Consider the following 27,794-nt stretch of genomic DNA (forward strand, 5'->3'; position numbering starts at 1 on the left):
TGCAGCTCTCTGTGGTCAAAGTTAGATTTACAACCTTGGATTCTCCAGACTCCTGAGGCTTTTGTTTCACAGGCTTTAGGATCACTAAGTATTACATCCGATACATACTTTTCGGGTTCCCACCCTAAGCCAAACTGACATTCCACACTTTTTATTATATACATATAAGAAAAGGAAGTGTAAGTTATGGGAAAGGGAAAAAAAATTAGAAAGTTTGGGAAGTAGGTGCTGGTGTCTTTCTGACAGTTTTCTTGTTTCCTTTCTTCCTGGAGACTTGGTTATCCCTGGAATGTAGTCAGGCCTATCTCAGGAGATGTGAATTTTGCCCCTGAGATATGGTTTGAGGCAGGAAATAAAGGCTTGGAGTTTACTTCGCTGCTGTCTGTCTAGGAGTTTCTCAGTAATAACTTGAGGTTTTTCAAGCAAATTTTAAAAGCTGTGAGCTGGGGAAATGTAAAGATTTAGATTTGTTTCCTGGGCTCTTCTATGCATTTGTGAAAACCGAGTCTGAGCAATTTACCTGCTACTTTGGGAGAGAGATAGCAAAGAGTGGGGAGAGCTCAGAATTGATTTTTAGCTGTTATTAGAAAATTGGGAGTTTCAAGACCACCCTAATATTGCCCCATTTTTGTTGTTAAAATTAAATTTCTATGTAAAATTAACTCAGAAGTGGGGAAAATGTGGAGCCTTTCCTTCTGTAGCTACTTCAGGGTGAGAAGCAATGAGGAGAATTTTTATGGAGCTCATTTATTAAAAGTTCCATTTATAAAAATGTTCCAGACTTTGGGGTTGAGTTCAGATTCAGAAAAAGCTATCGGAGATGGAGGGGAGTTTGTGAGGAGAAGAAGAGTGTTGTTTGTCTGTGGCTCTTGATCGACAGGTGGTAAATAGCATGTAATTTTGAGAGGATATCTCTTCCTAATAGTGGGGTTGGGAATCGAGGAAGAATTAACAATGAAAGAGTGAAGATGATTTTGCCTAGCTGGCAGGTCAAAGGGAGTGTTATTAGGGGGTGGGTAATAAGAGATCAACTCCCACAATAGAGAGTGAGGAGGGTTGGGTAGTTCCTCCTACCCAACTGGTAGGGCCAAGAATGTTGTCCCCCTGTTCATGAGGAAAGAAATTGACTTATCTGCCACCAACAGAGTTACCTGGGGATCTGAAGTGGTGATTGGCTTGGGGGCTGTAAGTCACAGGCACTGTCAGTCTTTTGCCAGGCCTAAGAGGTTCAGCAGTACGAGATCAGGATTGTCCAGTTCATTGGGAGGAAGGGATGTGGGTTTGCCTCCAAGGGCTAAGTTGCAGTGGACCATCCAGTGGGCCCTTCTTCTACAGAGGAGAAAAGGCCTGGGGGAAAATGAGGATTAGAACATTGTCTTGCCCAGTGGCCTGTTTGTTTACATTTAAAATATGGGCCTGGGTTCATTGTTTTCCCCTTTTTCCAGTTGACATTCTGGGGGTCTGTTGAGAGCGGGTATCAACATCTGATATTTAGTCTGGTGTCTATTTTGTTTTTGAAGTTGTTGCTACTCATCAATTTTATGAAATACATTAAAGATGGTTTGTAAAAGATCTCTTTGTGGGGTTTGAGGACCATCCTCTAACTTTTTAAGTTTATGTCTAATGTCAGGTGTGGCTTGGGAAATAAAGTGTATACTGAGAAGTAAAATTTCCTCAGCAGTAGTAGGGTCTAGGGATGTATATTTTTTAAGGCCTCAGTGAGCTTGGACATGAAAGGAGTTGGATTTTTATCATGTCCCTGTGGGATTTCTTTTAGGTTTTTATAATTCACTGCCCTGTGGGCAGACTTTTTCAGGCCAGTTAATAGGCATGTGATCAAATGATCTCTCTTAGCCCATTCTTCTGTCTCCTCTTGGGTTTCTGTTTGACAATCCCATAATAGGTCTGTTCTGGAAATGGCAGTCATCCCTGATTGGGTGGGGGTGTGTCGATGAATTTCATCACCATGTGCCTGGGCATTGAGCCAGACCCTCTCCTTCTCCTCAGGACATAAAGCAGAGGAAAGAATTATATAGAGATCATAAGATTGAGATATATATAAACATTCTTTGATAAAAGCATGAAGATAAGTTGAGAAGGAATCTAGTCTTTTCTCTATCTGGGAGAGATCGGAAAGAGAGAAGGGGACATGTTCCCACACAATGCCTTCTTCCCCAACCACTTCCCTGAGTGGGTACAACCCTTGTGTGGTAGAACCTGTGGGTCCCGATTTTGGGCAGAGAAAGTGCAGGTATTGTGGGGTAGGGAGGGGTTGTGGAGTGGGTTTAGGTAGCAGTGGAGGAATTTTATATGGGGGAAGACTGAGATCTGAGGAACTACGATCTGGAGTTCCCTGTGATTTACGGTGAGGGGGGAAGTTGGGAAGGGGGTCTAGTGTGTAGTAGAAAGACTTGTGCCAGATTTCAGTTTTGACAGAGAGAGGGTCATGAGTGGAGAGTAAAGAAGGCTTGGATAGAAGGGATTTTGGACCACTTGCTATTACAGTGACTATAATTATACAGATCTTGAAGTATGTTAAAGTCAAAAGTTCCATTTTCAGGCCACTAAGAGTTATTATTTATCTTCTATTGTGGACAAGCTGCCTCACAGTGAAAGATAAGTCATTTTGGCCAAATTTTATCAGTGAGACCTAATGGTCTGAGGCTTCAGAGAAGGAACTCCTAAGGGGTAGTTTTAGGAGGAATGGTCTGTGAGCTTCCCATGTTCCTGGAAAGAGTAGGGGGTCACACGGGGCTGATTCTACTCAATTCTAGGTGTCCCAAGAATGAGGGAATGGAATGGGAGTCATGGGTGAACAATGACCATGAGCGAGGAGTCAGAACAAGAGTCCCTGTGTCCAACGAAGGCCCCAGGGGATGAGAGTCCTCCAGCTTACTGGTAGGAATTTTGAATCAAGACGAGTAAATAAGAACAAGAGGGATAGGAAAACAAGAAAGAGTTTGTGAGCTCCCTATTCACCAGGAGCAGGATATCTCAGGGTGTAGATTTTAAAGGTCAGCAAGGATGATCTGAATCCCAGTCTGGTGTCTGCCTCACAGCTTGGTTCAGGAGGATCCAGGTGGACAATTACCTTACCTCAGCCAAGCTAGAATACCCTGCCTACACTCCAGGATGACAGGCAATTTAGAGAGAAGCCCGTGCATGGCTCAGGACTTCTCCCAGCCACCTCATCAGAGACAAGGAGGGTTACTGGCTCCAGAGGACTTTTGATCCACGAAGGAGACTGGTCTCTTTCAATTTAGTGAAAGATCTATGGGAACCTCAACAGTGACCCAGGGACTCAGAGGAAGGCAGGATTTGTGAGTTAGCCCAGGACAATCTGCCACTGCCTACTGCTTCCCGAGTTGCAAGCCTTGCCTGCTAGAGTCCTGGAGGTAATGTCCACCCAGTGTGCCCTCCTGGTTTTTGGCACCAATTGTTAGGTCTGGAGCAGAGAGGGAGATATACAAACTCTGAAGTGTAGCAAAATGCTGTTTATTTTGAGCATCTGGGTGCAGATGGGTGGAGACCAAAAGAGCATTCACCCTGAGGGAGGGGGAAGGCTTGGGTTTGACAGAGGGTTTTTTCAGGGAAAGTGAGAAACATCTGCAGAGATATGGTAGGCGGTAGCTGCCTCCCTCTCAGGGGGTATGGGAATGCCAGTGTTGCTGCAGCTGTCTGTGGTCCTGTAGCTCTCTGTGGTCAAAGTTTGATTTACAACCTTGGATTCTCCAGACTCCTGAGGCTTTTGTTTCACAGGCTTTATGATCACTATCTAAGTATTACATGCTATACATACTTTTCAGGATTCAACCATAAGCCAACCTAACAAAAGGTATTCCACAACAGCAATCATCCAGAAAATTCAAAACAAAACCTGATAAAATATCACCTCACACGTATTAGGATGGCAAATATCAAAATGAAGAGAAATAACAAGTGTTGGCAAGAGAGTGGGATAAAAGAAACCCTATCTACAAAATATTGGTTATCAATTGGGAACGTAGTATATGCTCAGCAATTATAGGTTTCCCAATGACATAGTATGTTGAAGAATACTACAAGGGGAGTAGATAGTATAAATTATATTACAGTTGAGGAACTTGGGCAGGAAGAGTTTAAATTTCTAATCTTATTTCATACTTAAAAAACTAAGGTGTGTAATCATATTAGGTTTTCTTATGTTTAGGAAGATGCTATATGTTTTTACAAATCTGAAACCACCATAGAATTAGATATTAAAAAGGAGAAAAGATGAAATCTCTGTCCCCAGTCATTGTGGGATTTCTGAAACAAATCCCAATATCTTTACTCTTCCCCTCACTCATTTCAGACATGAAGCAAAAAGGGAACTTAAAAATGAAGCTGTGCATGGTCACTCACACCTGTAATCCCAGCCCTTTGAGAGGAGTTTTGGGGGCCAAATTTTGAAGCCAACCTCAAAAACATAATAACATGTCCTCTCTACAAAAAAATTATCTGGTCATGGTGGTGCATGCCTGTGGTCTTAGCTACTTTAGAGGCTGAAGTGGGAGGATCACTGGAGCACAGGAGTTTGATGTTGCAGGCAAGTATTATCAGGCACTGCACTCCAATTGGGACAACAGAGAAAGACATTGTCTGCAAAAATGGTTTAACATAGAGCTCTTAAAAAATATACAGATATTCACATATCCCCCAAGTCACTAGTCCCTCGTAAGCTATGCAAAGACCATTGGCTCTCACTGAACTCTAAGAAATATCACTAGAGGGGCAGTAGAGTTCTTAGAGGATAGAAGAGCATGGGACAGAAGATGTCTCTGTATGAGAGAAAGAGAAACACTCTCAGGCTTCTCAGAAAACAGGTCTAATGGAGCAGAGCTTCCCAAGCCACTTTTAAAACTTTGGTTTCTTTCTTTACCTTTGGACCTCACACCTGTGTTATCTGCTTCACTCAATCTCACCTACCTGGGTGTTTAGCTGTTGTGTCCTCTCTCTTCACATTCCAGGGCTCTTTCCTTTGCTCCAGACATGTGATCAGGTCTGGTTTAGAGGCAGCAAGACCTGTTTTATTGGAAATAATTCATATTATTCTTGCTGGGAATTCTTTAATTACTAATCTAGTACTGCCATTGTAGAGAGAACATCATAGAAGAATCTACACAATTACTTTTCAAAATATCGTTTCCTGACAGTCCCTTTAGAATGAGAAGAAAATATTACAAATTTATGGCTCCTGAGCACCACATCCCACTACCAGCAAAGAAAAATAAGTTGTAGAAATTGGATCCTAAGATGCAGGCAACAATCTCTGTAGACTGAATTTCTAGAGTTATCAGTAATATAAAATGAAGGGTACAGATCATCTAAGAATAGTAAAAGGTTTAAATCAAGATGAGACATCTAGAGATTTTCTATTCTACACCAAAAATTCTTCAAATTTTCTTTGAAAGCAGGGCTCTAAAACTCATTCATCTGATGTAGAAAGTCCCACGAAACAGTCTACAAAGGAAGAAAATGGAGCCCTTAGTGTGGAATAGGAATTGAGTATTGAAGTTATCCTTACCCAGAGAGACCAGGTTTCTGTAGTTCTCTAACATCACATTCCTATACAATTTCCGCTGAGCACTGTCAAGGCATGCCCACTCTTCTGGAGAGAATTCTATGGCCACATCCCTGAATGTCAACTCCTCCTGAAAAAGAAATATACATATTTACCAAGCGGCCAAGAGTGGTGTTCTAATTTGACTTTAGGAAAAATGAAAGTTACAAGAACTGTTTCTGACATATAAGTGACTATAATTATCCAATACAATTTTTTAAAATCACAGTGATATTACTGAAAGTATATTTTAATTCAGAGGAGGGAGGATGGATACAGTCTATGAAACTATTGTATATATGATACTTCTCTGGATGATAAAGTATAAAATTATGGGCATCAACACAGGTATGTAAATTTGAGTGCTATATTTACATCATAGGATAAGTTGTCTACATTTCTCATTATAGAAAGAGATGGTGATTTAGAAGATAACTTCCAAATTTTAATGTGTACAACAATAAAGTGGAGATCTTGTTAAAATGCAGATTCTGACTCAGGAGATCTGGGGCGAGTTCTGAGTTTCTGCATTTCTAACAAGCTCAACAGTGAAGCCAATGCTTCTGACCCAGGGAGAATATTTTGTGAAATATCCACTAAGCGGTAGACTTTGGGCTTATCACAGTTCATCTGAACAGTAAACAAAGTTGAGAACCTTCATTTTTCAAAGCAATCTATAAGTAAAAAAAACTGATAAGAAAGGGAAGCTTCCAGATTAAACATGATGGCTTGAGCACATCAGTCAGTAGATCTTCCCAATGCACTTATTAATGAAAATAATGTAGTTTTTAATAGAGGAATCTGTCAGAGAGCCCGTTATCCAAGTAAATGAAATTAACAACAACTTTAACGGGACGAGCTGGTATTAGGCCTATTCCACAGAGGAGGATACAACACCAGTGCTGTCAGATTAGTGCCCCCCCCAAAAAAAGTAATCATGAAGAAACATCAGTTTTATACAAGGTTCAAACTACAGATATCTCCCATGTTCTGTTAGCATCCTAAAGAGAAAATCTCTTCAAATTTTTATCTTTTTCAGAATTTTCTGAGTTATCCTGGGCAGTTAATGCCATTCTCTTTGTGCTTTTTCTTAATCTTGCTCTGGCTAGAGCTGACGGAGAATCCCAATGGAACTTCAAGAGTACATGTTCCCCTTCTTCTTTCGCATCCAAAGCCCTGACACCATCCCCAGTAGGAATATTGAACATCCACACTATTCTAAGTTGACCTGTCACAAAAGAGACATTTTCAATATTACAGGTTATAAATTTATTATGAAACGTGGCCATAGCATGTAGGAATCTTGGATGCAGAGAATGGGGAGATGGCTCTGATATATAGGGGAAAAGGATTTTAAAGAGCTCCTTGACTATCATCAGAACAAAGGGAAAATAGTAGTTAAAACACACTCATTAGGCAGAAAGTTCAAAAGTAAAGAAATTTTCAAGTTCTAACCATGTAACTTCTACAAGTCATTCCAGGAGGAATAGTGGGGACAGCCTTTAACCTGTGACAAACTTACCGGAGAAGCATCCATTTCTTCTTCTCCTCCTCCTAAGCTGGGATTTCTTTTCAGGTGAGATTGTTTTGACAAATTAGAATTGCATCTTGAAACCATGCCCTGCAAGAAGTCAGCACAATCTCTCCACTCGTTTCCACAATATCCACAGGCAGGAGGACTTTGAAGTGCAGAAAAAGTGACACTCTCTTGTCCCTTGTCACAGGATAGAATCACATATGATGAGCTCCTTCATGGAGATAAAAATCTAAGTTTCTGCCTTCCTGCCCCCAGATGCCCTCCCCTCCACACGTGCCAGCAACTTCTGTTACAGCAATGGGAATATGGGCCACACTCTCCTGCCCCCACTGAACTCAATCAGAACAAGCTCTGTGACCTCTCTGTAAAGCAAAGGCTGAACTCAGCTCTCATAAATGTATCTCAGAGCCCTTGTGGTTGGCCCAAGCCTCACCTTAGAATCACGTGTGTTACTTAATTAAAACCACATGGATGCTCCCACCCAGACCAATAGACAGAGGCTGTGGGGAAGGCACAGGTGGTGATAATTCTTCAAAGTGGCCATGTGAGCCTAATCAGGAGACTGGCCTCTGAGGTACTTGGCAAAAAATTCCCTCTGAAGCTTCACTGTACATATAAATCAGGTGGTACTCTGGGCCACACTCTAAGAAATGTGAACTGCAAGTGTGGGAGGGGTCTATGAATTGGCTTCTTTAAGATGTCCCCTGTCAGTGTTGATTTTCCTCGCTTTAGACCCATTATCAGTAGCACTCAGCTAGAGACAGCAGGCACAGCACACACAGTGCCTTACACACACTTCTCTTATCACAACACAAATACTTTTGGTCCAAAGTGAAGACCACAGATCACCATTCTATAACATAACATTCTCTGTTAGCTCTGTAAGTTTTACTGAGGCTAGAGAAGACAGCAATATCTGAAAACATCTGCATTGGGAAAACAGCATGTGCACATGCATTAATGCAGTGCTTATGGAGCAAGTACTATATGCTCACAAATATGGTACAGTGCACTGTGCAGGGTCCCCCGCATTGTGTGAGTTAATCCTCATAGTACTCTTAAAGGTGGGCACTAAGTGTCCCATAATTTCCAGCAAAATTTAGAAGTGTCCAGTCTTTCTATTTTTCTTCTTACACAGCTATAGTAGGTCACTTGACAAGGTCTAGAAAATTCTGAGCCCCCAACCCCAAAAGGTCCTTCAGGCTTACAAAGTCCATGTTGATCTTTTACAGAGCAGAAAATGTCTCTTCTGTGTTTTTGTTCATCTTCAGTCCAAAGTCTGGTCCTGTTTTGTGAGTCCCAGGTAGAAGCCAGGTGATGTGTGAAGATTCCAGACATATTCAATGCACCCTATATTTGGGAGTGTTACAGTGAGGGAAGGAAACAGAAGGAGAGATTCCCCTATGGAGCCTGCTCTAATGCATCCTGAAGAACCTCAGGCCTTGGATTCAGAATTCAGAGCTGCAGACTTAGGTCTCTAGAGAGACATGGATTCAGTAGCACCCTCTGCCTATTTCCTGGATTTTGGGCAAGAAGAGGAGGCAGAAGTGGAGTTTATCAAACCAACTCCATGAACATTCACTCTTTCCAGTTTGTGTTGGGGCTCCATAGTCTCTGAATCAGCTTCAGGTCTGAGGATTTCAGGTGCATTGAGAGACAGGCTGGAACTGCTGATGGCCACCTGTGAGAGTGCTTTCCTAGGAATCTGGTCTAACTATGCTGTAGATGGGACAGCAGACCCCAAATGGACTAGAGACCTTCCTGTGTTCAGGATTTGGTAGAATCAGCCTCTGTGCTTCACCATAGTGGGTTGGGGGCTGGAAGCTGAAGAAGGAATCTGGTGGTAAAACCCTTCTAGTGTGAAGCCTGGTGGGTACCTTTTATTTTGATGTTGCATTTTTTAATTCTGGAAAGTTATTGAGGAAATATTACTTAAAGTTAAAAGTCCCCATCCCAGAACATGTGTCCACACTGTTCAATGACAAAAAAATATTTTATTACTCAGTTAAACCAGAATGTTGTTTGCATAATAGGCAATCCACTGATTCCAAAGAGATACATAAAAGTCACTTCTTTATATATCTAAGCAAATCCAAACTTTTACGTACATGTTCTCAAAATAGATAATAGTTTTCATAAGAAGACTGGACAGCACTATTTATCATACAGAGTTTATACCCTGAATGCATTTGGTAATTAGGGAGGCCATCTGTGTTTGCTAATTGGTTTTATTCAATTAAAAATACACATGTCAAGTCTATATAAGAGGGGGTAGTTTTGCAACATAAACCTAGGTGTTAAATGAAGTTAGGATCCCACACTCATATGGAAACTGTGACATAGGGCACAATAAGCTTTGATATTTCATTTCAAAAGATGGCTCCCAGGCCTAGAAGAAAACATTGCTGATGGCATAAGTCTTTATTAGCTTTTAGAAGTATTTACATACATTTCAAAGAGGCTAAATAGAACTTATAATTAAATATTTTCTAAATTAAATGTTCTACAAAAGTGGACGGGAGAAAAATATCTTTCCTTATTTTCAAGTTGGAAAATTCAGCCTCTTATTTCCACTTTGTATTTATACTTACAACAGGCAGGTCCAGGGATTTTGTCTTGACTACGTGGGTGCCCGATTCAAGCACCTGAGGGTGACCTTGTGTACACTGTGCCCATGAAGGAGGGTTCGGTTTGTGGTGGGAATGCAGAAAGGGGAAGGCGCTGTCAAGGACTCATCTGCATGGGTGAGCAACAGTGCAGGGTGGGTGGAAGGCCTGGTGTGTTCAATGGACACTGGCTGAGGCAGGGCTCCTTTCTGGCTTATCCCTGTGTGCATGCAGGCAGATGAAATCAGGATCAAGTGGTCCAGAATCTTAGGTTAGTGAAAGGACTAGGTTGCTGCTACAGATTCAGGGTCTGGGTAGGGATATGGCAGAGTGGGGATATGGCAAGAGTCCTCTAGGCACCTGTGGGAGTTACTGTTTTCAACAGTAACTCTAGGAGCAAAGATGTGGTAGTCTTCATTCCGGAAAGTCGGGCCTTGCCCTGGGTGTGGCATGGCTGATCTAGTCCTCTAGACACCCGTGTGGGTGTTTGATGGAAAACTTTTGAAAGAAAGATGCTGGGGATGGAATTCCTGAGGGTGGCAACCTCTCTAGTAAGGTGACCCAGTCATTGTCTAGTGTGCCTGTGCACAAATGGGCAGGAATCGCATGGTGATAGCAGGGTTTTGCAGGAGACTTGACCTCATAACTCCTCCCCTCTGTGTCCTCAGTCCTCACTGACCCCAGGAGTAGATGTGGTATCATGGGACAATGTGTGATTTGATAGCTTGTGTGCAAGAGAACAGAAACTCCCTTTCCCGAGACACCTGGAGACTCCCTTCAGCTCAGGCCTTCCTGACCCACCCAGGGTGAGATTCACAAGTGAGATCCTAGTTGTCCTCAGCTCTGCCAGGTCAGTCACTGCAGACAGGTGGCCTCAGTGTCAGAAATCCGAGCACGACAAACAATTCCCCTTTCTTTTGATATATCTCAGGATGTTTCATCAGGGATTGTTACGTCGTGAGCATAAAGGTGTCTTTACCTGAGCTTTGTTTGAAAATCAGCAAATGAGCAAGTGGAGCATGGTCCATAATGTGTGGTGGGGCCTTTAACAATGATGCCTTGATGCATATGTGATGATACACAAAACAAATTATGATCCATGCAAAGTAATGAGGCAGATGATAACTGCACTGAGAGCAGATTCTCTTGTGGTTATTATGCTGTGTGCTTTGTATGCATTGAGAATCACATAGCCACCTCCCCTTGGAGTACTTATATTTCCCCCTCTATAAAGTGCATTGTTTAAAGTAAATGTTTTTAAAAATATTTTTCTCAAATATACTTTGAAAGCCTTGGATCTTTCAAAATATTATCTAAACTGTTTTACACTCAACCCACAACTGATTTTTAATATTTATGCTATAAACATTTTTTCTGGTTAGCTGTGTTCCAATATTTTATATGTAAAGGTTTTTTAGAAATGTTTAGCCCAAATGAGTTCCCACAATATAGCAACCATAAGGGAGATTTCCAATGGGAAAAATCATAGAATTTATACAGAGCAGAGCCTCCATCTGACACTGAAAAGCAAGCACTTCAAGACAGAGGAAAACGTACAGAAATTTATGTGGAACAGGGTGGCCAAATGTATTAACACATATTTAATAGACCATAGTGTTAGGTCTGGGGCCGAGAGAGAGAGACACACGATGCCTCATGTATAGCAAAATGCTGTTTATTTTGAGCATCTGGGTGCAGATGGTCGGAGGCGAAAAATCATCCATGAGAGAAAAGGGGAGATCCTTGGCTTTTCTAGAGGATGTTTCTGGGGCAGTACGTGGGCCAGAACAGCTGCTTGTAATTAATTCTTTTGAAAATAACCAACTCCCGAGGCCCCTGCCCCAGTCATATCCATTCTTCTGCTCGGGCATCGTCCTTATCAGGAGACCTAGGGAGGGACAGCCTTCCTCTCTTTCCGGGAGGGAGGGGGCAGGGATGCTGGCTGCAGCTGTCTGTTAGAACTACAAAGTCCAGGGACTCCCCAGACTCCTGTGGCTTTTGTTTTTACAAGCCTGAGTTTTGCAAGAACCCCATTCTGTCCTACACGTACTTTTCAGGTTCTCACCTGGAGCAAACCTAACATATGTTAGGAGAATGAATATTTATGAAAGGAGCAACATGAGCATGCACAATTAAGCTTTAGGTTACTTCATGGGTCCCATGCTCAGAAAGTGGCAGTTTTATCATGATTCAAGGGTGGAGTTTTCAGCCCTCTGATGTCAGAAGGTGAAGCAGAAGACACAAATCTCTCACTGTGCATTCTCTGTGGGCTGCTGAGAACCGCTTTACGATTGTTGGCCTCTTGTCAGCAAGAAATGCTGGCCTGTTGCTGTGCCAGAGTCACAAAAAAGGAGGAGCGGCATTAGGTGGTTGAGTGGAATCAGAAAGAGCTGCTTCTATTTTACCCTGAGGGAAAAAAAGATAATGGTGTTTAATAAGAGAGGGTATAATGAGGCATGTCTGAACTCCCATCCTCTCATGGCTGGTCTATCAGTTTTAAGGTTTCTCTGGAGGCTCTTTGGCCAAGAGGGTGTCCGTTCAGTTACTTGAGAGGCTTAGAATTTTATTTCCATTTATCAAAAGAAAGAGAGATTGGACACACTCCCTCATACACTCTTCCTTTTGGAGTTTAGACCAGCATTAATGTTAGACATTATAAAGCTGACAAAACAGGCTTTTTGCAACAATAAGACACTAAATTACAAAGCGTACCCAAGACCATGCAAGGCAAATGTTAAGTCATGACTGCAGGCCATCAACACTTAACAGATCATATCGAGTCTGTGTCTCGCTCTGTGATTAAGATAAAGCTTAATCTTAAAATATTCCTTTCTACTGATTGCAACATATGTAAAAAAAACCAAACTAACTCAACCCCCTTGGGTGTAGTTTTTCAAGAACTCTTCATATTGTGAAGTCTTGGGTAGTGATCACTCATATTTGCCTCAGAATAAAACTATCTCCATTATGTTGCAAAGATCGTTTTTTTTCCATTAACATCTCTCTCTCTCTCTCTCTCTCTATATATATATACATACATATCTATGACTTCTCCATTACTTATGTATCCATGCTAAGGTGATATGAAATATTAATAAATAGAAGTGAAAGGACAGTGGATATTTGAGCAAACTAAATCAGCTCTGCTCCCTCTCCACCTAGCTAACAGGAGCCCTGCATAGCTCTGAACATCTCAAAGGAGCCCAGCAGGCAAAAGGAAATGTAAAATTTTTTACAGTGCTAGACCTATGGACTAAACCTGATTTTTAGCATCTGTTTCTACGGCCTGGAGAAGTTCCTGGATGACAGCATGGGGGATAATCTCTAGACATATCTTGAGGGCAAGGTCACTTTATCCCCAAGGCAAAGGGAAGGGATGCAGCAATTTCACACAGCAGATTCCATTATCTGCTTGCAGTTAAGAAGAGAAGGAGTGGGATACAGCAATCCACAACAGTTAACTACTTATCTTTTCCTCCTCATAAAAGCAGTGAACCCCTTGGCCCAGCTGCTGGCATCTCTCTTCTTTTTCTTTGGGATGCCAGACAATCTCCCTGCTCTCTTTCCCGCTCGTCCTTTCTTTCTCTCTCTCTCTCATTCTCTATCTCATTTTCTCTGTCCTTCTAAAGGATGAAATAAAATTTTACTTTTACATATCTTAATCTCTCTGTGAGAAACCTTTCTCCACCTGTGCCATGAGCACCTACTAGCTTTTCCACCCTAACATTTGGTGGCCTGCCCAGGGACTTTTCTCTGCCTCCACACAGGGAGAAGCCATTTTTCTCCCGTGTGACACAACCGTCTCATCCTCTCATTTTTCTACCTCTGGACACAGAGATGCTTCAGTCTTGAAGCTGCTCCCTCATCTCCAATTCCCAGGACATCCCTGTTGGTGCCTTCAAATCATTAGGAATAGGGTGAGTCACTTGGTCTCTGGAAACTTTGGGAATGCTCATATACATGAGGTGGAGGGTGGTAGCTTTCTGGTCTGGTCAAGGAAAAACCTGGTGCTGGGTCTACTACTTGGGAGGGTGGCATGGAGAGACACTTCATAACCGCTCTTCCCTTATGGGGGGCAGTGCCCCCATTAAGTCTTCACCTAGTCCCAGCAAAGCCCGGCTATGGGGAAGACTTCAGGGTCACGATCTGAGTCGAGTCTGTGGAGGCCCATCTGCAGGCCAGATTGTGAGTTTTTTGCCCCAGGGTGGGTGGTGTCCAGCAAAACTTAGAAGCTGCACTTGCTCTGGAGACAGCCTCCTCCTGGCCCAGACTCCCGCAGGCTTCTACTTAAGCTCCCATGCTAAAGCCACAGCCCACAGCTGGCTCCAGGAAGCACCAAAGAGGCTGGACAGATCAAAGCTAACTGCTAGTAGGAGTCTACTCTTCAGTTGGAAAGCAAAGTAGGTACGACCCTGGGGACCTGGTAGCCAAGAGGACTCTGGCCCAAACAAACAAGGAAATTAAAGATTCAGGTGGGGACCCCACCCTGGGTTACCCTCCCCAGGCAGCCCTATTCCCAGGCACCTGTCCTGGACATCTGTCCCAGACACCCGTCTCAAGAGCCCTGGCAGGGATAGGGAGAGCTTAGGGTGTGGCTCTAGGAGGTACCCACAGGGACCCCAGGAGAAGCCCCTTCCCACAGTGTTACCTTGGTGGTATGAGGATCTCCAAAGTTGACAATGGGGCGGGGCCTCTGCAGGTGGACACTGCGGGAGGCTCCCCGACTCTGAGTCCTCCATGCTGGGATCCCGAGATCCCCAGAGGCCAGACTCTGGGCTGGGGCCAGGGAGACGAACCGTGACCTCCACACCCAGGCCAGGGCCCAGAGTCCATCAGTGCAGCTGGAAGGAGTAGGAGGAGAAGGAGCAACAGGGCCAGGCTCTATCCTCAGCGCCCGGGCCTCCTGCCTCATCCCCGTCCCCTCCACCCTGCCATCAGTGCCTCCAGACCCAGGCACCGCCCTCTCCTCCTGGCCACCCCCTCCCCCACGCACACCTGCCAGCTATAGGACCATCCTTGCCCAGTCGCCAAGCTCCATGCTCCGCAGGTGTCTGCCCTTCAGGATGCAGCCTCAGGGTCTGCCGGGAACACTTGGCTAGGAGGGGGAGGGGCAGGAGGAAGAAGGGGAGGGGCGAGATGGGGGGGAGGAGCGAACCTGAGCCCCCTAATGCGCTAGCCCAGGGCAAGGGTGGTGTCCTGCTGAGGGAGTGCCATCCCTGCTCCGGCCACCTGGGGTCACCCTCGCCTCTGAGCCTAGGGAACAGGGTGCGGCAAGGGAGTCTGTCCTGGGGTCCTCCTGAGCCCAGGCCCCACTTTCCTGGGCACACCTTTAAAACGGGGTCCCACCGGCACTCTCCAGGGGCCGCCGGATCAGACCTGGCCAGTACGGAAGTTGTGTCTGCTCCGAAGCCCCTGAAGCGACCTGCTAGAAACCCCTAACCTACCAGGACCCTTCCCTGCGACCCCAGGAGGACTCTGCAGCAGGTGGGACTGGGTTGGGGCCACCAGGTGACAAGAGACAAGTCACTAACACACACTCCTGGCCTTGTGCCCTCACAGGGCTGTTCCCGGGTTCGGTGGGATTTTACACAGAGAGGGTTGAAGGGTGCCGCAGAGCAGATCTCCAGCAAATGTGGGTGGAAAACGGGAAACCGCCCCCCCATCAGAAGGGCTAAGGCTTCCCGTTTTTAAGCCCCAGGGTAAGGAGGGAAAGAGCCCACGTCCCTCATAGTGTCACAAACAGGATGCTGAGCCACCGTGGGACAGGCTCACTTTGGTACCTAATCCTGCAACAGAAGTTGTTTGCAAGAAAACGATAAAAGACCCCAACATTTAATTCTTTTGTCTTCCAAGTTTCCAGGGAGATAGAAGTTCGTTGATTGAAAACTACAGAAAGTGAAGTGGAATAAAAAGACAAGAGCATGGAGAATGTGGGCCCAGACACAGACTTTTAATTTCTAGTTGGGGCTTTAAAATGTCTTCATTTTGGTGGGGAAAAGGGGGAACCCATTTGACTGAAGTGAAAACAGAGCCCTGGCAGGAGGGAAATAAACAGAAACCAGGGAGGTGCGGCCCTTCCGGGGCACCCACTTGCTGTGGCAGTGGGTGCAGATGTGAGGTGGGCAGAGGCAGACACGGGTCTGGAGGACAGTGACCCGCTGCAGAATTTCCTCCCAGGCGGAGTGCACGTGCCCGCAGGGAGAGCATCACTGGGAGAGCAGCCACAGCAGCCTGGATGTGTCAGAGATGCAGACTCTGGGCCCACCCAGACCTGCGAGCATCCAGCTACAGCCGCTGGGGACTCCTGCTCACCAGGGCTGCAGAACCGGGAGGCCCAGCCCCTCGCTGCTGCACAAGCCAGTTAGGTCCCCAGGAGGAGGGGCATTCAAGAATAGACCGAATCCAATGGGAGGAGCCACATGCAACACTCCCACCTAACGTCCTGAATAAGGCCTCTCAGCTATGCATGCCACAGACTGGCACAGACCACCACTGGGGACAAGCAGACACTCAGAACATCTTTTCTTCTCCATAAAAGTTTTCTGCTTGGGGATGTAGTAACCAAAGCAGTGAAAATACAGAAGACAAAACCCCAAGATTTCTGTGCTGTTCAGAAAAGTTTAGGAGTAGTTTTAAAGTTGAAGTAATTCAAGAGAAAATTAATTCAGCCAAGTACAAAGGTCCAAGGCAGCTTATCACACACACCCGGCATCCTACTGGGATCTGGCCTGTTATGGCCGGGCAAGCCCTTTGTGCCCCAATTGGCTTTCACAGCCCCAGAAGCCACAGGGAGGCACAAGGACGTTGCCCTCACAAATGGATTTCCAGAAAGTCCAGTGGGAGGAGCAGAAATCTCAATCTCAGGGATAACCACCACAGTACCATTTGCTACCAGTAGGTGGGTCGGGGTAAGTCTGTAGTAGGAAAGCAGAAAGCATGCCACATCTGGCCATCGCCCACATTCAAGCATGTGCTCAGTGACTTGGCACACGAGCGTCTGGGCCCTGTGTGGAGAGAACTGTGGTTTGTAGTTTACGTGCCGTGGGTTAACTCTTTCAAGTAAGAGAGACCTAAATAACATGCAAAATAGAAAAATGACCCCATTCCCTCTGCCCAAAGTGGGACAGCCCATCCTGTGCCCAGGTGCGGGTCCCCTGGGGTAGGTGTGGCTTTGATGCAAAGCACCTGCCCTTTGGGTCAGAGTCGGGGACTATCTTATACCATATTGTCCAATTAGTAGTCTTCCTCTCTTACAGTCTCACGGCAACTCTCAAATGCTCATACTAATATCAAGGTCTAGTGTTTTGATACATCCAATATCACTGATTGATATTTCAATCTTCATTTGCCCCTAATAACATATATATTTTTTGCTCAACTAGGTTTTAAAGATTCAGGGAACGGTAATCCTTTGTAAACAAAATGAAACCTTAGCTAACGTATGACATTAATCTTGATATCTGTTAACTACTATTCTGAGACTTTATACTAGGGCTTTTTTATAATTCTACTGTTATTGAAACTGTATCAGGTTCTCAAGAGGGCATGTGTATCCTGAGTGATCTTAAAACACTTTCACTGTCTTTGAATCTTGCAAAAAAACCCAAAGGAATAAGAGCATTGGTAAGTGAATATTTTCAAATTTTCGGTATATATAACAAATTTTACAGGATAATATGTATCCTTAATTACTGTTCTTTCCAGGAGCCCTTATTTCTCATTAGAGTTGTGACACCTGAATTGGAGCTGCTCGCAGATACACCTGTTCTTACCTGCAGACAGCTGAGCGGAGGCGGCACGTGGTGGCCACGGAGGCTCTGGGAAGTCCTAGCAACAGTGTACCGGACACAGCCTCACCACGGGAAGCCTCACACCTTTGTCATTCTTGGGACTGGTCCAGGGCTGAGCCTTGGCCACAGTGGATTTCCCATTCCTGTCTGTGTGGCTCGTGGTCTGCGTGACGGTCCTGGGTGCCCACATGGCGCCTCCTCTTCCAGGTCATGAGAGGTCCAGTCTCCACAGAGCCTGGTCCCCAGTGACTCAGCAGCTTGGGTCAGCAGAAGGTCCTTGACAAGGCAGGATTCGTCAGTGGCTGGAGGACACCTCTCCCGCCTTGCTCCTGGGGAGGTGCTGGCTGGGCCAGCAGGCCAGGCTTCCTGCCTCCCCGGGCGGCCCTCACCGTGGTCATGGCTGTGTGCGGTGGGCTAAGGCTGGGCCTCATCTAGCCCAAGTGCAGCCACTTCTGGGGACCAGCCCCTGGGCCAGACCCAGGCGCAGCAGTTGTTTTCCTGCTACACATGGAAAAGACGGCTGTGCTAGATGGACTCAGACTGTGGGCGGAAAGGTGAGGGCAAACCAACCTTGAGAGGGTGAGAAACAGAACTAGAAGAAAACAGTGGAGAGGAAAGCACCTAAGACTTGAAGATTTGTTCCCTGAGCACATTTCCAGAGCATCTCCGTGTGCTGTGAGCTGCCCAAAGGACCAAAAGGAGCCTTGGACTTTGTGTCGCTCCAGGACAAGGATAAGCCCCACATTCAGAATCCCAGCCATGGAGCCAGGGCCTGGCCACGTCCCTCCCTCCATACTCCCAGGTGGCACCTGAGCTAAGGGAAGTCAGGTTTGAGTGCACTGAGTGGGGTCCAAAGCCCTAGGCACGAGGAAGCTGCTGGTTCAAATGGGGTCTTCAGCCTGGCCCCCCAGGCACCAGACTCAGCCGGGACCCCAGGAATTGGACTGGCCGTGTTTTCCCACAGAACGTGAATCTGCAGAGTGTGGCCCTGGCCAGGCTGGGTAGGAAGCTAAGACAGGGGGACACAGCAAGGTCTTCAGGAGGCCTGGGGCAGACAGGGGGCTCCTGGGCTCAGGCAGCACCCAGAGCCCTCCCTGGGTGGGAGTGGTGGTGGTTCTCAGTGGGCAAGGTATGGCTTGGCCAACAGAGCCCAGAGGCTGCAGGGCCCCTAGGTGTCTGGACCAGAGGAAGGGAGAAGCGTGGCAGGAAGTGCACCCAGACCTGGGTCTTGGCAGGAGGGGCTCGTGGTGGGACCATCCGGTAGGTGGAGAAATCCCATCCGGGGCTTTCCGACCCCTGGCCTCTGAATATGGTGGTCCACACCTGGGCCGCACACCTGTCCCCAGCTCAGGGAAGCCGGGGAGGCCACCCCACCACACAGGACACCTCACGTTCACCCCAAAGAGTCACACTTGACCATGTTCTCACTCCATGGTGTGTATTAGTAGGAAATGCCGGTGCAACTTAGGTGATTTTATTGGTTTATAAAGAAGCTGGAGCAGGTTTGTTTCTTTACTGCAAGCAGACTCAGGCCAACTGCTTAAACAATCTACAGAAAAGTCCAATATAATTAATGTTACTAAGTCACAGTTTATCTACAGAAATAAAAGTTAAAAACAGGAGCATATGAAATAAACATTACAGAAATGTTAGGTTTGGTTGAATTCACAATTTAATTTTTCAAAGCAGGTTAATGAATTATCAGTTAAACATTGCTGTTTGGAGGCTGACTTATATTAAATGCACCTATTATGTTTAATAATTTAAAAATAAATTCCAGGATGTATGATAATGACAACTACAGATACCATTCACGTTAAATACATTTTTGAAGATTCTCTCCTATTACATTACATAATGAATAGACATCTTTAAATGGTAATGCAGACACATAATTTTAAGTCAGAGACAATATATGCATATTAAAATTCTGTATCCTTTGATAAGGTAAAAAATAAAGCTATATAAACTGATCTTTAGATATTTTTCTGCAAAAGTAGACACTTTCTTGACACTTCCAACACACCTCCATTAAAGCTGTTTATAGACACAATATCAGAAAGATTTTCATTCCTGTTCACCCACCTCTAGCTTAAAGAAAGATTGCATTTCCCAACAGATATTTTTCCTGTTTTGAAAATATTAAATGGGTAACTTCCAAAAGCAATGTAGGATGCAAGCTCCTGTACACCAGGCTGTTATACCCAGTCGAAAATAAATAATTAAATTTTAAGATGAAATGAAAGTGGTTGCAATAGTTCAATACTAGTCAGTGCAAAACACACGCACTTCGTGGTTCAAGGAACGCGGCTGGAACCCTCTCTCAGTCGCCCTGGACACCCGGCCGGTGCATGGCAGCTTGGCACAGCCAGTGCCTGTAGTCACAGCCACAGAGCCCCAGCAAGCCAAACCCCACAGGTCCTGTTCCTGGAGGTGCTGACACCACGCCCCAAGATGGCAGTGGTGCCAGGCCCTAGGTGTTGTGGCTGGCTTGCTCACTCCATCTGTTCAGACACGCAGGGAACAGGCTAACTGGGGTCCCAGAGACACCCTTCTCCAGGTGGCCAGACACTGCTGTGGCCACCTCACCTTGGGGCTGATCTCAGGGGAGCTGGACCTCCCTTGGGGGAAGGGACTCATCCAGGGTGCCAAGTCTCACCCCCAGAGCAGCCTCTGGCCTCCTCTGCACAGACCCGGGCGTCCTGCCAGGAGGGACCTCTTTATTCCACAGAGGCCCAGGGTGGGGATCTGGGGAGCCCGACCTCCCCCGCCCAGCCAGAGGCTCACAAGGCCCTCAGGAAGGAGGCAGGACGCCATGAAGGACATGGAGCACGCACATGTGTGTTTGTGGTTGTGTGGACATGGCATGTGCACGTGTGTGCATGTACGCATGTGCGAAGGGGCTTCATGAGTGTGTGTGGGTGTGTGCATGAGCGAATGTGGAGCCAACAGCCAGAGAACACGGATGCAGCAGGACCCTCATGCCTGTGTGGGGCGGTCTGTGTCAGGGACGGCATGTTCTGACAACGGGGCATCACAGCCGATGGTTTATTCACATGTGCAGCAGCGAGTAAGAGTCTCGAAACTAAGGAAAGTGCTTAACGTTGACACTACTTGCTTCAAAGTTAGTTTAAGGCAAGTCAATACTTACTACTGAGAGGTGGAAAATTGCATTCAATCATATCTGTAATGTCACTTCACTAATACTTTTATTTCTATCTTGTGCCACTTGTCCATTTCAAATTATCAGGCACATTCATTGAATAATTGCCCAAACTATTTTCTGAAAGACGTTTCAGAGCATGTAAAGTTTAGTGACTTTGACAATGAGACGTGAGTCATCAGAGGTAAATGGTACTATCTCGACACAGGCAGGGCTGGGGTGCAGCTCACTAAGCTGTCAAGCAAGAATCTTCTATTTTTAAGGCTGAAGGATGGACATTAAAAACAAAAACCAAAAACCAAAAAGCTAATCACATTGGGGATTAAGTTTAAAAACAAAAAAAAGCTGATGAAATTATAAGAAACACTGAGGAAACAGCATAGCAACTGCGTGTACTCCAAACATGCTGCTCAACTAATCGCTGCCCCAGAAACCACGAAACAAAGAGGTGTATGTGGAGAATAAAATCAGATCTGAAAATTCACATTCATGAGAATGAAACATTCAGCCAAAACTCACACCCAAATATAAATGTGAAGTGGCCAAAATTTCATAAACTTAAAAAATGAAAGCTTTAAAAACATACTTTAAAAATTAGACAATATTTTAACAAATAATGAATAAAAGAGATATAAACAGCTATGAAAATACTTCAGTGCAAAGGCAATTTTGAGATTTCTGAAAAAATACATTACAAATCATTTGTTAACTGAACATACAGAGAATCTGTCCCCCAACAGGTATTACATTTATACCCACATTGGGTGCTTAAAAAGGGCTGTAAAGACGCACACACCATTGTTGGTGGGGTCAGCGTGCGCCGGGGCGCCAAGCACAGCAACACACGCAGGTGGAGGCGTCGCCAAGAACCCTGGGGCAGGCGGGCGTGGACGGCCCCTTCTCTGTGCTAAGCCACACACTCACCATCCTCATCTTTGGTGTGGAGCTCGTACGCCACTTCGACATACCCCAACTGGAGTGTTCACCGTTCTTGCTGTCGATTTGTCCCCTCTTCAAATAAATATTTTCTCAGTGAAATATTAAACAATCAAATGGTGGAATCTGAACTCCCAAAAACACCACTGCCAAGTCCTTAGAAAGGAACCCAGCTCAGGCGCCAGGGCCCTGGCTTCACGGCAGCACGTCCGGCCGTGGGCCAGGCGCCGACCTTCTGTCAGTGTCTGCGTGATGCTCTTCCAGAAAGCATCAGTTTGAATGTCTGGAGTCTGAATCTCACACTGAAATGTCTTCTTTAGACCATTAAGGCTACGTCAAAGAGATCACTTCTAGAAACAGAGACACCGGCACCGAAAGGAACAGGAACTCCGTGACCCAGCAGCCTTCTGACTGCTGACTCGGCCCAAACTCACACGGGACACAGCCCCGAGACAAAGACAGCCCCGGGGGACACACAGACCCAGGCGTGGTGAAGCTGCAGGTCACAGTCTCCGGGTGATACTGCTTGTCAGAACCTCTCTGCCACCCTGGGTCCTCCCCGCCAGCCAGCAGCAGGTTCTTGGATGCGAACGCCACCCCTGTGGCCACCTCTCTGTGGAGACAGAGGCTGTCTGCTCATCACAGCCAAGCACCCCAAACCACCACCCTGCCCGACACCCCTGCAGGGAAAGGTCCCAGGGTGAGGTGACTGGTGACTCTGTGTGGCAGATGGTCTCGCCGCACTTCAGCTGCAAAGGCTGAGCTGGGCAGCCTCGCCACACCCTGCTGAGGTTTTTTCATGGCAGCAGTGGCTGACGGGGGAGCAAGACCCTCAGGCAGCCCCAGCACACGGGGTCAGGTGGCTCAGATGTGACCCACGGGAAAACCCGTGTCTCCCATGAGCAAGGAAGTCCAGTCCATGTGTCTGTGGGGATGGACATGACCACCTGGGGGTCTGCTCTGGCTGCCCCCACACCGCAGGCATTAGAGTGGCAGCTCCACCACGCTCTACGACACCCTAGGTGAGCCGTGCAAGCCAGACGCCACAGTGGGCAGTGATCCCATGTGGCAGCCACGGGCCTTGGCCGGCCCTTCTCTTCAGGTGGCAGCGACGCTGAGAAGGGTGCAGACACGCAGGCGGGGGGCAGCCTCCACAGATGCAGGAAGGATGGCCGGGCAGAGCCCCAGTCCCTTTGGAAGTTGAGCTGAAGGCCAGGAGGCTGCTGGGCCTGGGACGAGTGACAGCCAACACGCTACGCTCAAGGGCAAGGTCTGTGACCCCTCCCTCGCCTCCTGGGCACCAGCAGAAGCACACGCACACACGGACACTCGGGGCACAGCCCCTGAGGGCCGGGACTGAGAAGCATCCATCACACGGGCATTTCCAGACCGGACCGAGGGCAGCCGCGTCTCAGGCTGGAACCACAAGAGTCCTGGGCAGAGCCCCGGGTGGGAGGGAGCGTGGCATATTCCTCGCTCTTCCAGAACGTGATCGCCACCTCCTGAGGGTGGGGGCCCCGGCGGACAGGCGAGGGACAAGGGCTCTGTGGAGAGACAAGAGGGGTCAGTTCTGAAATGCAGTCCCAGCACTGTGCACAGCGTTCTATTGAGAGAACGAGACACAGTCAGTCCCAGGAGGCTCCGTGGGCAGCTACACTGACCCGAGCCATTTCCAGAGGCAACACCGGCCACGGCTCAGCAGGAGTGGCCGGACTTCGCTTTGAGGGCAGGACAGGTGGGGTTAGGGCTCGGCCACCCCACCACAGAGGCCACACAAGGCGCTGTGACTCTGCACACAGGTGTTAAGTGCCTGTCTTTCATGGTGCCCTCAAGTGACTGGTCACCGTCCCAGGGAAGAACAGAGCGGGACAGGGTGAAAGATGGACAGTGCACACGAGGCTTCTCCTCGTAACTGCTGTGATGTGCAGCGAAAGCTCACAGACCCCAGAGACCCTCAGACATGAAATGCTAACCCACGACCCAGGGGAGGAGGGACAGGGCTCCCGGGAGTGGTGAATGTCACACTGACCATGCCTGCTCATGTCCCTGCCTGTTACCTTTCATGTCACCACAGACGGGTGGGCTGCATGGCTTCTTATGAACAGCCTGTTGGTGTTGAGAGCTCTTGGGAGCACTGTCAGATTTAACTGGACAGGGACAGCAGGCCGAGTCCGTGTGGGGCACGAGAATGTCTGGCCAGACTGGGAGCCTGGGTCAGCAGCACCACACGGGTGCTGGAATCTCCAGGGACACGGCTGGCAGACAGGGAGCTCACACCCATGCCTGCTTCGGCCTGTGTTCAGTGCAAACCACGCCACAGTCCAGTTCAGATTCCAAAGCAGGATCTGTCCCCACAGCCTGCCAAGCGAAGCTGCAACCCCATCAAAGGACCAGGCATGAGCCTGTCTGGACACAGCCAGTCGGGCTGCATCGTGTGCATGCGTGTCCTGAGGGGCGCTGGCCATGTGAGCGTGTGGGTGTGCGTGCACATGTGTGTGTGCTTGAAGTGTGCTCCACAGGCGGGCAGGTCACCCTCAGGCCCATGACTTACCTGGGACAGCAAAGGTGCATGCGTGTAAAGAGAGTTTGTTCTTTTCTCATCATGAAACTTAGTTATCAAAAATGGCAGAACACAGCAAAACTTCGGAGGAAAAACAGACAGTCTGAAAGAGTCACAGCACAGCAGCCTGAGCACTCAGCGCAGCAGTGGCCATACTGTTACCTAGCGTCGAGCTAGTCGCGCCTCGGCCGCGGGAAAACGTCCTTCAGAAGTGGCCCGTCGCTGCTCGGTGTGGCACTAACCGGTGCCTTGTGTTGCAAGCTCTTCTGCAAGGGCGAGGAAAGACACTGAGACGACTGTGGCTCGATGCAGTGGGGCTGTCGGGCCAGTGCCCACGAGCACCAGAAGCACGTTCCTGGCCTCTGCCCCAGGCCTTGGTGGCACTGACCTGCACCGTCTGTGGCCCCACAGCCAGGACTCTGCACAGGGCTGTCATGGAACTGCCCGTCAGCAAGGGCAGACAGGGCCTATGCCAGGCAGTAGTCCGCTTTCTTAACAGGATTGTTCCCAAGAAGAACCGACACCCAAGGACCGAGAGGTGGCACAGGGTTCATGGAAGAGATCACAGCCCCCGTGGGAGAGGCAGGGCATTCGAGGTCCAACAGCTGGAAGGTCCAATGGGCACTTCCAGAATCCCAAAGCCACGCGTCCTGCCCCAGGTCCAAGCTTCCTCAGCAGTGGAGCCAGCGTGCCCAGGAGAGCCGCCGTCCCATCCTGCCAGGGGGAAGTGCCCCGCCAGCCCCGCATCCTAAGGCCAGTGCCCTCAACGGGCTCCAGGTGGGCGGGCCGGGCGTCTGAGCACTGAGATATTTTTAGTGGAGCCTTCCTAGTTTCTCAGTAGCGAGGAACGAGGGAATTTTAAGAGCTGAAGAACAAGGTTGAATCACAGAACTGCAGGTGTGAACTGGCCAATGTCCGGTGAGGCCAAGGCTAAACCAAACTCAGGGGAGCGCGATGTGGAATTAAATTGTGTATAAACAGAAGGGCAGACAGACGGAGATGCAAGTACACACATATATTACATATGTAATATATACATGTAATATATATGGCTGATGCATGTGACTTTTTTTTAAGAAACAGGAATAGGTTAAAAGAAAAAAACCATCCATGTGAAGTAAAATACGTTCAACATAAGGACTCATGAAATGTTTATTCCTCCAAAGTTTTGCAGAACTCCAAGTGGTTTTGCAGCTCCACAGCAAACTCCTGTGTGGGCCAGGAGCCTGCTGGCAGCAGGTGGCCTGTGGTAAGGTGTGGGTGCTGGCTGTGCCCGTGGTGTCACACCAGAGCCAGCGACCTGGAAACCTCAGAGACTTCTCCAAGCAGCTGGCGCCCAGCGTCTGTCTGCACATATTCAGAAGCAGATCAGCTCTTCACAAACTGCATCAATATTTAGAATATTTATTTTTAGCCTAGAGTTGGCATGATTTAATTATTTTCCTAAGGCCCTCTTGTGACATATTAAAGTATTCCTAATAATTTCATCCTAAACGTTTTCAAGTATGTAAGATGAAATTATATAATTTATTCTAACAAATTCTAATGACACTAAATTAGAAAAATTTTGATTGCCATTAGTTACTTGGACTTAAAAAATGTGCCATCTTGTTAGTTTAAAAATACTGTTTAAAATATATAGAAGATGAACTGTTCTTAAAAGAAAAAAAGGCTTTTTCTTGCTTTAGGCATTTTCCTGTGCTGCACTGGTAAAACAGTAACATCAAACCCACTAATCTTGAGGCACACATAAACGCGGTATTTAGGTGCAGCAACAAACACCCGGAAGGTGGGCAGAACACCACCTCTAGACAACACGCATCCTCTGAAATCTTGGCTCTGGGTGAGGCGGCTTCGATCGTGAGCAGCTGCCTCAGAAAAATGCTCTGTGCTCCACAGATGCTGCTACATCGCCAAGGAACGCTCTACAGCCATTTAAAGAAAATTAGAAGCTTTCTCTAAAAACAGTCAAGTCTTTCGTAAAAAACAGTGAAAGGGGAACTTGGTAAAACATTTGACAGGACAGTTTTGTGCCCTCTTTGTGCACAGTTGCGAGGCTCAGCCTGGCCGCCTTCCCTGCGGAGCTCTGAGGCCCCGAGCAATCTTCGTCCGCCGTCCTGTTTCCCCACCTGCAGGAGGGGTGCCCAGAGCGGAGCATGACGTGAGGGGTCTGGTGACTCGTCTTCGTGGGCTGTGGAGAACCGGGTGCGCTGTGGTAACTGTGCAGGGCTCGTGTGACTCACGAACCGCAAACATCCACACCTTCATGTACAGGACCAACCTGGCGATGTGAGAGCCCGTGAGACACGGCGCTGAGCCGCCACAGGTGGGACCTGATGCTTCTCAGGGGCACCGAGAGAGAAACGTTGCTGCAGGGAGAATACACAGCCCACGGCCGCTGTGTAGACCTCAAGAGACAAGTGGTCACAGCGTTTCTTAACGTGGCTGTTATAACCAATGACACGAGAGCGTGTTATTCGGCCGCTCTGGGTGATACATGTCGGCCTTCTATTGCCCTGTGACCATCGTCCCAAACATGCAAAAAGGCAGAGAAGCATCACCTGGTTCCGTTAGAAACTCAGACTGCTGGAAGTCTGAGAGAGCATAAAGATGGTTGACTGCTCCACAGAAAGGCACTGGTTCTTAGCCTGCCAGTCCCGGGTGTGGGAACAAGGCGGTTATTTAGGCAAAGCAGGTTGGAAGGCGAGGGGAAACGAGGAAGGAAAAGAGAAACAAAAGAGGTGGTGAGTTGGTTAGAGGCTCCCACACCCTGGTGCACATTGGCTCTTCCTCCCCCAGGAGGGCCCGGGTGTCCCTGGTTTACGCCTCCTGGGCTCCGGTTCTGGTTGGTTTCTAGCCAGGGCTGCTGGACTCTCATGGGACACAGAGATACAGGGACTCCTAAACGAAGGTGGGACGGGAGGGGTCCTCACTGGCACTTCCAAAGTGGCTTTGCAGGGGCACCGTCCCACACGCTGTCCTGGGACCAGAGATTCTGTGGTAGCCCCCGAGAGTCGCAGGGAGCCCTGAGTGAAATGTCCTCCTAACACCTGCAGAGTTTAACTGCACTCTGCTCAGGCGGGGACCCTTAGAAGGACGTTCTGGAGGCACTGAGACGCCGGTGTCCCTGCTCCTACCTGTGGGTGGAGGGGAGGCCTCCAACCCCAAAACATTTCTGTCCTACATCACTTGAATTAAGCAAGGAGCAGTGGGATGGTGTGTGCACGTTCTCACTGTCGCTGAGCAGCAGTCTTTCCGTCCCCAGGTTTTGTTGGCTGGAGGCGTGGGGGGTGCCGGGGCTGGGGCTGGGGCTTCCACAGTTTAAACTAGCCCCAAAGGCCCAGGAAGGGCTTCAGCCAGGGTCCCCTTCCAAGTGCTGGGGATGAGGTAGGCGGGGCAGTGCCAACCCCAAGGCACGGCTGCCTCTTTTCCACCCCAAACTCCAGCCGGGGCCCCATGGAGAATAAATGCCTGGTGCATCAAGCCACAGGGAGCGAGGCCCCATCTGGCAGAATGATTGGAGATCTCCGGGGATGGAACTTGAAAATCTGCATTTTTAATAAACTCCAGAGGGACTGTGACACAGGTGTGCCCTGGACCACCAGGTGAGAACTTTTCCAT

At 47.7% G+C, this 27,794-nt stretch overlaps 2 protein-coding genes across 8 annotated transcripts in view; both read right to left on the bottom strand.

Annotated features, from left to right (window-relative positions):
* LOC138382433 (zinc finger protein 678-like) overlaps window positions 1–23,894 on the bottom strand; it is a 37,678-nt gene extending 13,784 nt beyond the window's left edge. The window contains 7 exon segments of the mRNA XM_069466935.1: window positions 5,546–5,672; window positions 14,373–14,565; window positions 14,720–14,819; window positions 22,048–22,226; window positions 22,694–22,842; window positions 22,937–23,157; window positions 23,816–23,894. Coding sequence (XP_069323036.1) covers window positions 5,546–5,672; window positions 14,373–14,565; window positions 14,720–14,819; window positions 22,048–22,226; window positions 22,694–22,842; window positions 22,937–23,157; window positions 23,816–23,894 — 1,048 coding nt within the window.
* Window positions 20,562–27,794, bottom strand: part of ATP11A (ATPase phospholipid transporting 11A) — a 149,238-nt gene continuing 142,005 nt past the window's right edge. The window contains exons 29-30 of one of the 7 annotated variants that reach the window (XR_011233480.1): window positions 24,165–24,439; window positions 20,562–23,157 (exon numbers count right to left, since the gene is read on the bottom strand). Coding sequence is in view for 6 of the 7 variants with exons in the window: in XM_069467559.1 (XP_069323660.1) it covers window positions 24,347–24,439 (93 nt within the window). In the remaining variant the exon portion in view is untranslated. Of the gene's footprint in view, window positions 26,455–26,734; window positions 26,822–27,794 lie in introns of all 7 variants that reach the window. The other 6 variants (XM_069467559.1, XM_069467561.1, XM_069467563.1 and 3 more) reach the window with 6 other exon arrangements.

This window comes from Eulemur rufifrons, chromosome 4, assembly GCF_041146395.1.
Source record: "Eulemur rufifrons isolate Redbay chromosome 4, OSU_ERuf_1, whole genome shotgun sequence".
NCBI classification, from domain to species: domain Eukaryota; kingdom Metazoa; phylum Chordata; class Mammalia; order Primates; family Lemuridae; genus Eulemur; species Eulemur rufifrons.